The 16486-nt window shown below is 33.6% G+C and overlaps 3 protein-coding genes across 3 annotated transcripts; 2 read left to right on the top strand and 1 right to left on the bottom strand.

The window, feature by feature from the left end:
- Positions 1 to 1540: 1540 nt before the first annotated feature.
- HELRODRAFT_193720 (hypothetical protein) lies at positions 1541 to 4184 on the top strand (the record flags this gene model as incomplete). Its single annotated transcript, XM_009028672.1, has 5 exons — positions 1541 to 1733; positions 2015 to 2127; positions 2573 to 2721; positions 2931 to 3749; positions 3920 to 4184. Exons 1-5 carry the CDS (start codon positions 1670 to 1672, stop codon positions 4182 to 4184), a joined length of 1410 nt encoding a protein of 469 aa, XP_009026920.1. The 5' UTR covers positions 1541 to 1669.
- Positions 4185 to 5474: 1290 nt separating this feature from the next.
- Positions 5475 to 9425, bottom strand: HELRODRAFT_179887 (hypothetical protein; the record flags this gene model as incomplete). Its single annotated transcript, XM_009028673.1, has 8 exons — positions 5475 to 5604; positions 7048 to 7049; positions 7635 to 7811; positions 7961 to 8040; positions 8182 to 8353; positions 8610 to 8664; positions 9101 to 9154; positions 9376 to 9425. The coding sequence occupies 8 exons, from the start codon at positions 9423 to 9425 to the stop codon at positions 5475 to 5477; spliced, it is 720 nt and encodes a 239-aa protein (XP_009026921.1).
- A 349-nt stretch (positions 9426 to 9774) lies between these two features.
- Positions 9775 to 15197, top strand: HELRODRAFT_102849 (hypothetical protein). Its single transcript, XM_009028674.1, has 10 exons — positions 9775 to 9821; positions 10069 to 10176; positions 10346 to 10452; positions 10586 to 10688; positions 10891 to 11015; positions 11391 to 11724; positions 12544 to 12641; positions 13125 to 13782; positions 13820 to 14526; positions 14551 to 15197. The coding sequence occupies exons 2-8, from the start codon at positions 10131 to 10133 to the stop codon at positions 13371 to 13373; spliced, it is 1062 nt and encodes a 353-aa protein (XP_009026922.1). The 5' UTR covers positions 9775 to 9821; positions 10069 to 10130; the 3' UTR covers positions 13374 to 13782; positions 13820 to 14526; positions 14551 to 15197.
- Positions 15198 to 16486: the final 1289 nt, after the last annotated feature.

Raw genomic sequence — 16486 nt, forward strand, 5'->3', positions numbered from 1 at the left:
TCAACCAACCAAGCAATCAATCAACCAATCAATCCAGGACCAACAACTAACTAACCAATCAATCAACCAACCAAGAAACCAACCAGCCAACCAACCTACCAACCAACCAACCAACCAACAGCCAGCCAGCCAGCCAGCCAGCCAAACAACCGACACACAAGCCAACCAATCATCTCCAATTCACTTGGACGATCTTGATTTAGTATGTTAGGATGGTCCGGTGTGGAAAGAATATACCATATGGCACCTTCAAACTATAAACAACACACGTAGAAACATTATGTATGCACAAGAGTATGTATGCATGTATGTGTCTGTCTGTCTGTCTGTCTGTTTGTCTGTCAGTATGTATGTATGTGTTATTATTACTTTTAAGAAATTCACTTAATGGTCTGTATGTATGTATGTATGTATGTATGTATGTATGTATGTATGTATGTATGTATGTATGTATGTATGTATGTATGTATGTATGTATGAATGTATGAATATGTATATGTGTGTGTGTGTATGTATGTGTGTACTATGTATCTATGTACGTATGTATGTATGTATTTAAAATTTAAAAAAAGCCAACAAAGAACATACATACAAACATAAAAACATTCATACAAGCATACAAACAAACAACAGGCTCCATGCATTAATACAAACACATGCATGCACACACATGCACACTCACAGTAACAAAAACCATCAACCAGCCAACATCTCAATTACCGATCTTTATGTATCTTTTCTTGGGACTACCGTCTTTGCTTGCACACACACACACACACACACACACACACACACACACACACACACACACACACACACACACACACACACACACACACACATACATAGTGTTATTTGATAGACTGTTGATTATGAATAAAATTTTTAGAATGAAAAAAATAAAAAAATACACACACACAGGCACACACACACACACACGCACACATAATTATCTTTAAAAATTCTTAACACTGATTTAGCGACGAAATTTTTTATCGTCAATAGTCATGCGTGCAACACGCGATGACAAGCATCATGTTATAAGTTGTAAGATAAAAATTTAATTATTTCAATTAATAATGATAGATTTGATCGTAATAGCAACAACAATCAATCAATCAATCAATCAATCAATCAATCAATCAATTTTTTTAGGCTCTCTTTCCGCGATGTTCAACAGCGCTCTTAAATGAATTTTGCAAACAGATAGGTCTTGAGATCCGCTAAGTGGTAAGTTGATGGAGAAGTAGTCAGAGAAGGAGGTAGAGAGTTCCAGAGAAAAGGGCCAGAAAAAGCAAAAGCAGAATTAGAATATTTGTGTATTGGTCATTCCTCTGATGATACTAGGAAGAGTTTCATAGACCTTTTTGCCTTTAACTAGCTTATATGATTTGTCTTTGAGCCACTATAATTTATGTTAAGTTGTTAAGTTATTTGATGTGATGTCTCGTTATATTATATATAATATATATATATATAATTCCTTAATGAAATTCTGTGAAGGCAAAAATTGCGCGGTATACAAATTTTTAAAATACATTTTTAAACGTAAGCAAAATCTTCCATCAAAATTTTGTCCATTTATGTTTTAGTGACTCTCTTTTAGTCTTTCTCTTCCAGTTTTAATTATTTTGTGATCAATAATTAGTATTCTTTTTACAATTTCGTAATGGCCGAACATGTTTTCGAGAAAGAATTGAAGTTTGGCTTAAGGAACAACTGGTACGAAAATGGTTAGTGTGGAAAAATTGCTGGCAGATTTTAAAAAAGTTATTCTAAATTTGGAAACTGTTAATTTTTAGTTATAGTTTTGGTACCATAATCATATTGATTAAAAAACTTATCTTATTTTGTCTTATTCTAGTATCTTTACAAAAAAAAGAATTTTACATGCTTATTATTTTCATGTTTAAAACAAAGCTTTACTTTAGTTAGTTATTTAGCACTCTTCCAAAAATTGTTTAGTAACTAAAAACAAATTAATAATTTATCTAATTAATTTTTGTTCTGAAAGATTTACAGTTGGCAGCAGAGTTAGGTAAAAACCTTCTGGAACGGAATCAAGATTTGGAACTGCAACTGCAGCAGGCATTTGCACAACAAGATGAACAAAAGATGGAAATTGATGTAAGCAGTTGAAGCCTAATAAATATTATTATTATTTATTTATAATATGAGTCATTCTTTATCAACTTGAACCATGGTCTATAGTCATCTCCAATTATTTATTTTATTTTAACAGTAAGTCTCTCAATATATTTCACCAACATTATACAGTTTTTATTAAAATATTTCATTTATTTTTAAAGTTATAAAGATTTTGTGTGACACCACTGTCCAAATTTAATATATGTTAATGAAATTTGTTGTACAACTTAATAGATTAATTTAACAACAAATAAAAATTATTGCTCAAATGTTCTTGTTTATTGTTCCAAATCACATGATATTTAGCATGAAACATTTTGAAAAAGTTTAATTTTTTTAAATTTCAACAAATTTCAGAATCTGTTTAAATTATTAAAACCAATTAAAATGATATATTTATAATAAATTATTATTAATTTGGTAGCTACTTCAAAAGCAGCTTGAAATTTTGAAGAGCGTGAACGACTCGCGCATGAGAATGTACGAGGACGTCGATAGGAATGCGCAAGAACTCGAGAAATTGAATGCACAGCTCCTGAAGGACAAGAAAATTGATAGAGATTATATTTCCAAGTCAGCTTTTCACATTTTTTATACAGTATTATTTTATTTTAAAATCAAAGCTCCTAGTTTATTTAACTCTATTGTAATCATTATCTATCGTTCAGTTTGTTGTTTATCATTAACTGTTTATCTCAACTATCTTTAAAATAAAATTCATACTATCTCAATTATTTTATTAGAAAATGGTAGTTAGAAACAAACTTTTGAATTCAATGCAGTTTGAAGGAGACAGTCAAGAAACTTGAGGAGAAGAATCTGGAATTGGATGAGATGGTGGAGGAGAATGCAGCAAAGTTTTACAATTCCTTCATTCCAGACATCATCAAAAGGAGGGTGAACAGCGTCCCCAGTCTGCTAGACGAGCCCCAAATCGACCTCTCAAAACGTGATTGGCAGATGCCGGGCCCGTGGAGGCGAGAGAAGGAGGCAGAGGAGTTGAGGAAGCTGATCAACAGACAGGAGCAGACCGTCAAAAGGCTAGAAATGCAAGTTGTGATTGAAAAAAATAGAAGGAAGTTGCTGGAGAGTGAGCTCGGTGCTGCTTTCAACGCTCACGTGGCTCTCGAGGAAAAGTTCAGAGATGAATTGGAAAAGATGAAAGCGATGCAGCAGCCAAAAAACCACAGAGATTCTTCTGTCTGCGATGACGATGATGGCGACGAGGGCGCACACACAACGAAACAAAATGACAACACTGCAAACAAGAAATCACCCCGACCTTCACACTTGAAGACAACATCCCTGGCGTCGGCCAACAACGAAATGAAAGTGGAACACGACCTCGACAGGCTACCTCGCGGAAAGGTGGTGAGGTTAAAAAATGGTGGCAGTGCGTACGGGAGCAGGGAATCTCTCAACATGATGGGCCTTGAAGTTCTCGAGGAAGATGCCACACCCAGCGTCGAGGTTTGCAGTACCATCCTGGCTTCCGATATGGCACGGCGAGCGTTTGAGACGAAGGATAGGGAGGAGAGGGATGCTGCCAGGTTCTGTCTGCTTGGAGAGTTGGAAGAACAATATCAGATGCTCGTGTCCAGGTTCGAGTGCAGTGTCCTTCTGCATGCTGTTCGTTTTGTTTGTTGGTGTCCGTGATTTTGTGTTGTTGTTTTTGAGAGAGAGACGGTTTAATGAAAATTTAGCAAACGGGTAAAGGTTAAAAAATTCCATCATGATTTAAACCATCCAACAAAACAAATTGCACCCCCAGGTATGAATCCTTAATAGAATCGAAGCAGAAGTCCAACCAGACGGATCGCTCGACGCAGTACAACGTAGAGGGCAGTATGTCAACATCAACATCTACTACCACCACATCCGGCAACACTTCCATGGTGAGATCCCTGGACCTCACCTCCCCTCTGGACCCTACCGAGGGCCGTTTCGATCATGGCCCTCCTGAGTATAAGAGACTTTTCAAGGAGATCTTCCAGACACTCCGCAAATCCAGGGTCTATGATGAAGAAACCATTTAAACGATGGTGGTGATGCGCTGTCTATTGTTATACATTAATGTGTGTGTGCGTGTGTTTATTATGTGTGTGCGTGCGTGTGTGTGTGCGTGTGTGTGTACTTACTAATTGTAATTATCTATGATGATCTATTGATGGTATTCTTCATTATATCTATCGGTCTATGGTCGCATTTTATGTATCCATCGGATGATCTTATTATCTTATTCGTTTGTTACTTGTCATCAATTTGTGTGAAGATATTTTTTGGCTGATATGCGTTGTGTTGTATGCAGATTTTCTTGCTACTTTCTCTCTTTTTCCTCCTTCTTTCTCTCTTTGTTTCTCCTCTCTCTCTTTTTCTCTCTCCCCCCCTCTCTCTCTCTCTCTCTCTCTCGTTTTTTTTCCTCTATCTTTATAAATTTCCAACTTTTTCTTCTTCCTTCCTCTCTGTCCTTTTTTGTCTGTCTCTCTTTCTCTCTCTCCCTCTCTCTCTTTCTTTCTCTCTCTCTCTTTCTTTCTCTCTCTCTCTCTCTCTCTCTCTCTCTCTCTCTCTTTCAACTTATAAAGTATTTTCAGGTGAGTGATATGTGTCATTCGTTCGTTCATTCATTCGTTCATTCATTCATTATATTGTGATGACGGTACAACAATTTATATCCATCATTAACAAAAAATTATTGCTTGTTACTAATCTGCATTGTTATTATTATTATTATTATTATTATTATTACTAGTCGTAGTAGTAGTAGTAGTAGTAGAAGTAGAAGTAGTAGCAGCAGTAGTAGCAGTAGCAGCAGCAGAAGTATCTATATCATTTTTATTGTTACAACTTTTACTAGCAGGCATATTTCTGTATTAGCGACATCATATTACAGTGTATTTTTACTTGTTCTTATCCCCCAGTTGTGTTGTAGTATAGTAATGTGATATATTACACTAGAAACAACTTTTCTTATTCTTTTTTGGGATTTTTCTTTGTATGTAATTTGCATAATTGGAATGAAATCAAATTATGAGTAATCAAATGTACAGGCGTGCATACACACGTGTGTACGTACATACATACACAAACAGACACGTACACACAAACACACACATACATACGTACATACAAACATACATTTGTGTGTGTATGTCGTTTTTTTGTGCGCTAAACTAGCTCATACACTGTCCGTTACCACTGCCAAAGTCATTACCTATATAAACACTTTTATCACCATCACCATAATCTTTCCATCATTCCCATCATCGCCATCCTCATAGTCTACATCACCACCATCATCTTTTATTTATATATTTGTTCACCATTTTTCAGGGGTACCAACGACAGTGCATGCAAATGTACAACCCATCAGTCCATCCCATCACTCGTACGTTGAATGTGCTTAGACGTAGGTTGGGATCTGTTGGAATTTGAATCCGATCAGTGCAGGAGTAGCGCCTGACAATTTACCGTTATAACCATAGCTTCGTTATCATCTTCATCACTCACTGTAATCACCATAGTCTTCATTCATCATTAACTTCTATTATAGCTATCATTCTCGTCGTTCTCTTGTTTCTCGGCTCTAGTCACAATGACAAATACATATACGTACAGACACCATGCTTCTCTCGTGTCATTTCTTTTCTATCATTGCTCATATTAAGCTTTCGTCGTTAAGCTATGTTAACCATTGCCTGTTGTATCTAAGATTATCGATATGTATCAATAATATAACCCTATATATATGCATATGCTTATATAAATATTTAAACTACATATATATGTGTGTGTGTGTGTGTGTGTGTGTTTGTGTGTGTGTTTTTAACTTCTTTAAATGGTTTTGAACCAGCATAAGCATTTTTCAAACCTTCATGTCTACAAATGAATAAATGTGTGTGTGTGTGTGTGTTGCTATGTGTGTATATATATAAATTCTGGGCTAGTCATATATGTAAATGATATTAATAAATGCCGCTTTTTTTACACCACCAGACAGATCATTTGTTGTTAAGCTTTGTGGCCATTGAAATTGCGATTATGTTTAAAATTCATGTATTTTATTTATATTATATTCATTCATAATATATATACTTATTTATCTAATGTGTCCAATTTTGTTTGTCTTGCTTGCATCAATCCCCAGCAACAAATTCGAAATGGCAATGTTTTTGAAGCCATTAAGGTAGAGAAAGTCACATCGTTTCAATATCTAGAGGATGTTCTGGATTGTACTGGAACAGCTGAAGCTGCCGTTCGAGCACGCATACGTGCAGCCTGGAATAAATGGCATCTCCTTGCCTCTATATTGATGCGGCGTGACATCCCACTACCACTATGATCAGGACTTTATAAATCTGTGATACGTCCGGTGTTGTTATATGGTGCAGAAACATGGCCAATGACAACCAAACTGGAACAACAACTTCAACGAACCGACATGAAAATGCTCCGATGGATGCAACGAATTAGTCTGAAGGACCGCATCAAATCTACCGAAATCCTGCGTCGTGGTGTTTTAGATGATATAAAGGACGAATGCCGGCAACACCGTCTGCGGTGGTTTGGTCATGTCAAACGAAGTGGAAACAGTGCCATAACTTCTCTTGCAGATGTTGAAGTACCTGGCACACGTCCCAAAGGCCGTCCAAAGAAGTCAAAGAACAATCGAGCAAGACTTGAAAGCTTTAAATTTAAATGAAATGGTTACAACTGATCGTCTAATTTGGCGCAAAAAATTGATGGCAAAGAAAACAACGTCCTATTTCGGAAGAACTGGGTCTCTGGACGCTAAACGAAGATTGATTGATTGATATAAATGATTTATTTATTTATTAATTTATTATTATTATTATCGTTTTTTTACGTAGGATGTTCAGGTCTGTACGTACGCTCACAGACCTCTGAGAATTGTTGAAATAGTCTAATTCAATTTTTTTTCTTCGTTTATTTGTGTAGTTTTTTTTATTTATTCAAGTTCACTTTTGTTTGTAGTAACTGTGGCCGCCATCTTAGGCCTGACGAGTTGCACCTTCATATTTTTAAGTCGTTGGATCTGACGGTGCAGAGCCTGCGATCTCCTGATCAACATTACAAGTTCCCGCCTCAGTTCATCGTTCTCTTCGTTTATTCTCTCACTTTCTTTTGACATGAAAGTTTTGGCTTGCTGTGGTAGTTGAATGATATTTACTGTGTTTTTATTTGTTGATTGGTTTGTTTCTTGATTGATTGATTGATTGATTGATTGATTGATTGATTGATTGATTGATTGATTGATTGATTGATTGATTTGTTGGACGGATTGGTCGGGTTGATTTGGATTTGTTTGTTAATTTGTAATCGACTGATTGATTGATTGGTTGATCAATTTTGTGGTTGCTGGACTGTGATTGGTTGGTTGATTGGTAGATTGATGGAATTACTGATTAGTTTATCGATTGGTCGATCAGTTTCTAGCAAAGGCAATTAAAGGTTGAATGCGGACAAACTTGGTCGATATGTTTCGAGACACCATTTATAGTTGTAGAACATGTTTCTTTCAGCTCCTTGCTATCCATCGCTAACTTAACTTTCAAGCTATCTATTTCCTCGGCGTTTGATACTTTCAACAGTTTCAAATCCTGCTCCAACTGCTCACATTTCGTTGATAATTCTTTCTTGAGAGCCTACGTGCGTATGTTTGTGTATTGTTGTGCCTATTGGTGTGGTTCTTTAACGCGTTTATACGTGTGTGTGTGTGTGTGTGTGTGTGTGTGTGTGTGTGTGTGTGTGTGTTTCTGGGTGTGTTAGTCAGCATGTGTTTCTGGATGCGTACTTTAACGTTATCCAAGCTTTCTAGCTGTCTTGAAATCTTTTTGCACTCTTTGTCTTTTTCAGTCAGTAGATTTTGTAAGCCTATGAAAGTAAAAATAATGACCAAAATAAGTGAACTGGTAGTTATGAAGATCGAATGTTAGAATTCACTTATTTATTTTTTCAAAACTTTTCAAAAAAGAGATAGTTTTACTGTAGAAATAAGTAAATAAACAACGTTACATGATAAATCCTGCGAATGTTTTTCCATAATGAGGTCATTTTCTTTCTTAAGCAAGCCCACTTCATTTTTGTAATGATCTCCAGACGAAAGAATCATCATTTTACCAGGGCCACCATTGTTAGTTTTACCATTGCCTGGCTCTTTATTGCTCGAGTATGTCAAGTATTCCTCCTTTATTTGGTTGTTAGGTGGAGTTTTAATTGTGAAATAATTAAACGAAATTATGATCATAATTATTATATTGCATATATTATGTTAGGCTTGTTTTTAGTTTTCGAATTAAGTTTTTTTAGGTTGGAAGTTTAGTGTATAGGTGATAAAATAACCGAGAGTTACTCATTTATTTATAGAGGAAATGTTTGAATGCAGTTTCATGCCGAAGAATCCCCGGTAATTAATTTAATCATACTTTTAGAACCTCACTAACGTTCTCTAATTGAAGTTGATAGATGTACTCTTTGATTTTGGAGTTGCTGTTCCTTCTGAGAAAATTAGTTAGTTTTTAATAATAAATTTGATTAATATTTTTTCAAATATATACAATACGACACTCCAAGAGAAAGAGAGAGAGAGCTAACGTACATGAAATAGCGTGAATAAATTCAACATGGTAGCAGGAACTTCAGTTATATTAGGAGTGGGCTAACTACGGCCCACGGTCCGCATGCTGCCCGCGAAGCTATTTTTTGCGGCCCGTAAGGCCTTGTTCACCAAAAAAGATCTACTGTCAGACATTATGGTCAAAAAAAAAGCCACAAATTTTCTAAAATTCTCCCCCGGGTCAAAAATATTTACTATATAAGTACATATGCGGCCCCTCAAAGGTAAAATAGTTCTCAATGCGGCCCTCACAGTAAAATGTTTGCCCACCCCTGAGTTATATTATTAAAAAAAAACAAATATGTATGTACCACTAACAATTGTTTTATCTTTTGATCGCTTTCTTTGATTTTCAACTTTATGTCTTCCAGTCTTGGAAAATCATGAAATGTTGGTTATAAATAAAATGATGGGTTTACTTCTCGTTAAAATGTTTCACTATTGTGAGACTTTAAAATAATAATCTGCGGTACTTTTTATAATAATTACTTGTTTAATGAGATAAATGCGAAAATTGATGACACTAAAAATTATAAAGTATAATTTTTTTTAGAATGAAATGTAAATGCATTATAATTTAACTGCCACTAAACTCTTTAGATAGCATGGCTTCTTTGAATGATTGTTCGACTTGGTTTTTCATGTTTTACACTTAAATTTATTGGCTAATTAAATAAATAATAAGTTAATTAAAATTTTTTGATATTTGTTTATTGTAGATAGTTATTGGATGTTAAAGTGGGGGAACACGTTAGTTTTGTTGCTAGGCAGCCAAATAATGGTTTCATGTTTTTTAATCAAAATTGCAAATTAATCATAAGCCGTAACAATATTTTTGAATAGTTGGTCTTACATTTATAACAAATTTATAGAATGCAAGAACTTTAATGTTTGAAAAATGTAAGTTGCTATAAATTACTTTGGCGTTCCATTTTTTATTATACATTATCGTTGTAAAAAATGAAGTTAAAACTATGATAAATTTTTTGGACTCCATTTTTCCTAATCAAGCGAAATATCTGTCGGTTTTTTGCGGTTTGTATGTTCTTTTTCTCTACTGATTAGTGTAATTTTGTTTATTTTTATTATTTTAGTTTAAAATTCAAAAGTATTATTTTCCGATTTGCAATTATATTTTGCGATCGCATTTTTGGCTTCCAGCAGATTTTTGCATTTTGTCAGTTTCAGTTTTGATTTTGTTGTTTGGAAAACAAACTAAACTTATTTGCCAGTAACAAAAAATTGTATTATTTGGTTTTAAAAATAAAAAATCATACTTTTTACAGAATCTTTCTCTCCTCAGCTGGCTTTCTTCTGTCCTCAAACATAAATTGCCTAACAGTAGAAAATGTATTCATCAAGGAATCATAATTTTCATGGCGGGTATCAAGCAGGTCACTAATTTTTTTTGTGTCTAACTTTATTTTAGCATCGATTTTCAATTTGTTAGTTACTATCAAATCAAGTAATCACAACTGACAAAGCATAATTTATTAAATTAAAATGAATTAAATTCAAAATCTTATTAAAATTAAGATTTAATTCGTTCAAAAATATTTTCAGATTATCATGGTAGATTGATAGCATCAAAGACATTGAAATTAGAAACAAAAAGATATTACATAGATGTCAAAGAAACCGATAGATTCATGTTTCTTAAATTAACTGAGGTGAATATGGGTTTAATTAATCTGAACTCAAGCAAGTTTTTTTTATTGTCAACTATATCCAAGATTCCTATGCACACTAATCACTAATTAGTTGTCATCTTCACTAATCCCTATTTTTATTGCATATCACCAGATTGAGACTGGAGGTAGAAAGAGTAAAATAACATTGGATCTTCAATCAGCCGCTGATTTTCATTTTATGCTTACAGAGTTCAATGAATTTTACACTAATCTTGGTTGGTAAAATGGCATTGACCAATTTTCCTAAATGTTATCAGTCAAAGAGCGGTATCAGTCAATTAATCGTTTGATCAATGACTATTTTCAAAATGTTTAGAAATTTAATATCTTGTATTAACAGTCATTCCAATTAATACACTCTAATTAATCTAAAGTCCTAACCAACTGATTCATCCAAATCTTATACACTAACTTTAGGACCACGAACGAGCAATGCTGGCCGTCGGGACGAGATGGCCCCTCTGAAAAGTGACTCCTTTACATCAAAAGATAGAAAGATATTTTTAGATCTGAAAGAAAATAAGTGGGGTAGATTTTTAAAGGTGAGGATAGGTGGATAAAATGAATGAATGAATGATTTATAAATAAGTGAATGTATTAGTTATTGATGTGTCTGAATTAATAAATTTTGAATGATCTTTACAAATGAATTAAATGAATACATTAAGAAATGTGATCAAAAGATATAAATGTGAAAATAAAAATTTGTAAGATGAAGTGACTAACGTAGGCAGGATTCCACGAGTGGAACGTTGAATTTATAAAGACTGTACAATTTTTGTTGGAATGTTTCTTCTAAAATGAAAAAAATAGTAAACTTTAAAAAAAGTGAATTCATAGACAAATACCATTCTAAATAAACAAATGACAAAAGTATAAATAAATGCAACCCCCCAAAAAAAACTATAAAAAAACAGGTAACAATGACAGTAAGTCTGGGCAGGGAGAAGCACAAATTAATTATCCCGGCTCAGGGCATGACGGAGTTGATTGATGCGTTCACCGAGTTGTTGAGAGAGGCAGATGCCAAAATTAAAAAAGGAGACCTCGACAAGGAAAAGAAAAAGAATGATGTCGACGAGGAGGGAGAGGATAGGAGCGCTGACGACAACAAAGATAGCCGATCGAATGTCGATCGGGACGAAAAGAGAGATGGAGAAGAGAACGAAGAGAGAGAGGGCAAGAGAAAGCGCGATGTTGTTAGCTCTTCTGAACAGAGTGCAGGCGGTAGTAATGACGACAACAGAAATGGTTAGTTAGATGGAATGATAATTATTTTTTTCGTAATTTGATGATGATGATGATAATTATGGCCTAAGTTATGTGGAGGGTTCGAAATTACATATAATATAATAATTATTTGATCTAATTGTAATGGTGCTAGACATAGTGTTGAGTGGATGTGATGTGATAACGTGATAACAATGGAGATGTTGATAGCTAATGTTGTCGGTTCCTCTGCTATCCTAGAATGAAAATTGTTTCTAGATTGAAAATGAAATGAAATAAAAAAAACTATGTAAGAAACAAAGTTCATTTTCTTAAATTGTAGCTAACTCGACATTCAGAGAGAACCAGCAGTAGCTCAGTGAGTAACGTTGAAATAGTAATTGACGATGATGATAGCAACCGTTGCAATGCTGTGCTGAGTAGCTAGTAATGCTAGTGTGATAGTGTCGGTATTAGTAGCGTTGCTTGGCCGTTAAAAGAAATACGTGTCTAGTCAAAAACCGCCTAAACTCATTCTAATTGGATGTTTTTTCTAAATTCAGTTAGGAGTGTTTTTCTCCTGTGCTGTAATTCAGTGTTAATTAGACAAAATCCTTTCTTTCAATATAACGATCACAATGAATAATATTTGTGTGTGTGTTGTATGCGTAAATTAGCATGTACACTATGTATTGACGATTTTATATAAAAAATTTACCCATGCAATCAATACGAATATTGTATGTGTTGTTGATGTATGTGCAATCATAAATGTGTAACACGTATGTACTTAGAAACACGCTTATATACACATACGCTAACATAACCACATACTTACAAAACATGTGTTGTATGTGACAGATAAGAAGGTGAAGAAGTCTCATCTGTCATACGGTGATCAATACCTTGAGGTCAATGTTAATAAAAATTCTAGAGGAACATTCCTAAGAATTACGGAGGTACGTCAGCGTGTTTATTTGTTTATCTGTCTGTGTATGTGTGTGTACGTGTGTGTACACGTTTGTAGGTTTCATGTATGTATGAGGGATTTGCATTTGTATACCATTTGCACTTGTCTTTTCTTTACATTTTTATGTTTTGTCTTTGAACGTCTACAAGCGTTTGCTCATATTGGTATGTTTGTTTGCAGTCGTTCGTTTTTTTGTTTGCAGTAGTTTGTTTGTTTTTTTTATGAATTTAGCGTTTCACATTAGTTTTTTAACGATTTTCTTTGCTAAACTTTCGTTATGTAGCTGCTATGATAGATTCTATTTTATTATAAAACCTTCATATAAGCTGATTAGTTGTATAGTAGACAAATGAATGAATGATTGAATGAATGAAAAACAATGATATTAAACAATAACAAAGACGTGAAGCAATAAATAACAATGATATAAACAATAACAAAGACGTGAAACAGCGACAAAAAAAATTAACAGGTAAACGACAACATAGAAAAATCAGTGAGTGTTCCGCAAGAATTCTGGATGAACTTTTTGAAGAAATTGAAAAAGTCCATCAATGACAACAATGTCGATGCCATTAACAATAACAACAACAACATTAATGATATTGACCAACAACAACAACAAGAATATTATGACAAACAACAACAGCACTATGATCAGCAATCTAATACTGTCTTTGAATCTTTAAACAGCATAGACCTTGTGAACATAAACGAATGAACGAAAGACTGTCTGAATGAATGAATGAATGATAGCTTTATGATTGACCAGATGAATGAATAAATGAATGAACAGGTGGATGAATGATGAGCACACGCACAAAAGAACTGACCTGATGAATAAAAGAGAATGATTAAAAAAAACGTGATGGTGTTAATGGTTAAGGTACCTGGCAGGCATTGCTGATTTAGTGACCGGGTTCGAATGTAAAGAAATCCCCGCCTATCACACGGAGAAGTGTGATAGGCTTGTATTCATACGCTGTGTGTTTGTTGTAATGATAAAAATGGATGCTTAAGCGTATGGATAAATTGACAGTATTTCATTGCATCTTTGTGTACAAACACACACACACACACACATACATACATACATACAGATACACATAATATATATAATATCTCTCTCTATATATGTGCATACACATGTGTATGTACACGCTAATACATTATATGTAATACAAATTCCTGTACAAAACTTGTTTTCATGTACTCTCAATGTTAAAATCGTTCAGTAAGTACATTAACAACAGTGATATTATATAATACAAGTGGATATATATATATATATATACATGGATATATATTATATATATCCATGGATATAATACAAGTGAATAAACTGGATTCTTAATTGATGATAAGACTGTTTCATAATAATGAAGAAGATGACGACGAGAATGATGATAGCAAATGATAATGATGTTATTATTATTAATAATGATGATGATAAATGATAACCAACAGAACATTATTTGAAGTTTTTAGAAAAAAAAATACTGGATTGTTTAGCTAGTTGTTGAACGTGTGTGTGTGTGTGTTTGTGATAGCTAAACAACATTATCATGATAGTGATTCAAACGAACGTGTCTAAGATTTATTATGACCATAATTACGTAATTTTATATTCTAAAATAATGTTAATATGCTAATTTATATTAATATTTTAAAATATTAATATGTTTCGATTGATAGTTCAAATCTTATTTCACTTTTGAATTAATCGCTATGTGTAACTATTGGTCAAATAATAATTACTGTCGATCGGCATTTAAACGACTAGACGGACAAGCAAATTGTGAATTGTTACATACGTATTTCAATGCAAAATTCTATGAAAAGGCTTGGATATAATTAATTATATTATATAATATATTTATATAGATATATATATGTATATATTTACAATATTCTATAAATTCTACCGAATGTTTGGCGTTAATACGTTTGTAGTTCGTTTATTAAACTAAAGGTTCTACAAAAAGACTTTAGTGAGAAAAATCGAGAAAACGAACTACAAACATATTAACGCCGACATTCGGTAGAATTTATAGAATATTGTAAAAATTATGGTCTATTACCAATACACACACAAATATATATATATATTAATATATATATCCATCCATAGAAGAAGGCACTACAATGAACTTAAAATGAAACGGCAACCTATCTTATATCATATATATATCATATATCTATATATCATATCTTAATGGGTATAAAGTCGTACCGTATTTCACGACCTCACCACTTGTGTGTCCGTTATTTGTCTGATGAAATTTTAAGTCGTTGTGTCACTATATTTTGTGCCTGATTGGTTGACATGGAGTATGTATGAGTGAGGTTTAGGAAAATATTTTCTAATTCGGATAGAAGATCATTGAAATATATTTGACCGATTGATTGATTGACTGATTGGTTGATTGATTGATTAAATGATTGATTGATCAGCCGTTAGACGCTATATTATTGTGATGGTAATTCTTCAATTTAGATTTATACTTTAGTCTCATGTCGATGATTAGGTTGAGTTTGTGTCGCTCTAAATATTCCGGAGGCAATGACGTTTTAGAGGCTGACGACGACGATGACGTCATAAGTATTTTCAGCATCGTCCTCAAGTCTTGCTCCTGCAAAGTCTTTTTGTATAATTCCATTTTTAATGAGGTTAGTGCAGACGACGATGGTGAAGATGCTGATAATGGCGATTTAATCACATAACCATCTATTAACGCTCGTAAGCTGTACATATGGTGGGTGATACGACTTAGTCTTTCTCTAATTTTCATAATGTTAACACTGATGCACATTCCATTGCAGATGGTTGGGAAGGAATCGAAAATCCGATGCCGGTTCGAGGATTTCAAGAGGAATCGAACCAGGGAGGATAGATTTGGTGACTGCTGGAAGGTATAATGCGACGTTTCCTCCTTGCTGTTTTCAATGGTAAACGATTAATTAATTGAATAGTATAGAATAGATAATTTCATGCCATTGTATTATTTCATATACATAGTACATATGTGTATGTATCTTTATACATGTACCTATGTATCATGATATGTTTGTGTATGATATATATGTTTGTGTATGATGTATATCATTGTGTATGATATATATCTTTGTGTTACAGTCAAGAAGCCGCATTAATTGCGAATTATATTTAAAATAATTAATACTTACGTATTGGCTGGCACATAAAGTATGGATGGAAATTTTGAAGGCCTGTACTGTATGTAGACGTCATTCTCATCAGCATCTACCCTGTCGTTTCAATCAATTAATTAATCAATTAATTAATTGTAATTAATCAATTAATTAATTGACTCGACTAATTGACTTACTAATTGAATCAGCTAATTAATTGACTTGACTAATTAACTTACTAATCGAATCAACTAATTAATTAGAGATTATTTTTCTTACTTGGCGAATAGGATGTGATCAGAAGATGATTGGAAAAACCGGGCCAAAGAAACGAACAAATGGTCGAATGTTACGCAGTACCCGCACCATCTGGCGTAATACAACAACACCAAGTCCTGAAGGAAGCAAGCGTTTTAGGGGTATTTTCAATAGAGTTATAGTACAATTAAAAAGCAATAGGAATACTGCTATCAGTATTTATAATCCAGAATAGATGACAAACTTTTGTTCTGTTTAGGAGAAGTTTTCGTAACATACCAGACGACAATTCAGCGATGTCAACATTACTACTACTACCACCACTACTACTACCACAACTACTAGTAGTAGTGGTAGTAGTACCCATATTATCGTCAGTATCATTATTGTAATTATGATTATTATTAATTATGTTATTATTATTGA

The sequence above is a fragment of the Helobdella robusta genome (genome assembly GCF_000326865.2).
Source record: "Helobdella robusta unplaced genomic scaffold HELROscaffold_57, whole genome shotgun sequence".
Taxonomy (NCBI): domain Eukaryota; kingdom Metazoa; phylum Annelida; class Clitellata; order Rhynchobdellida; family Glossiphoniidae; genus Helobdella; species Helobdella robusta.

Excerpts from the sequence above, each read along its gene's own strand:
- HELRODRAFT_102849 (XM_009028674.1), top strand. The coding sequence starts at position 10,131 with ATGTATTCATCAAGGAATCATAATTTTCATGGCGGGTATCAAGCAG. Across the intron at positions 11,016-11,390 it reads AGTGGGGTAGATTTTTAAAG|GTAACAATGACAGTAAGTCT; the intron begins GTGAGGATAGGT and ends ATAAAAAAACAG. Across the intron at positions 12,642-13,124 it reads CATTCCTAAGAATTACGGAG|GTAAACGACAACATAGAAAA; the intron begins GTACGTCAGCGT and ends AAAAATTAACAG.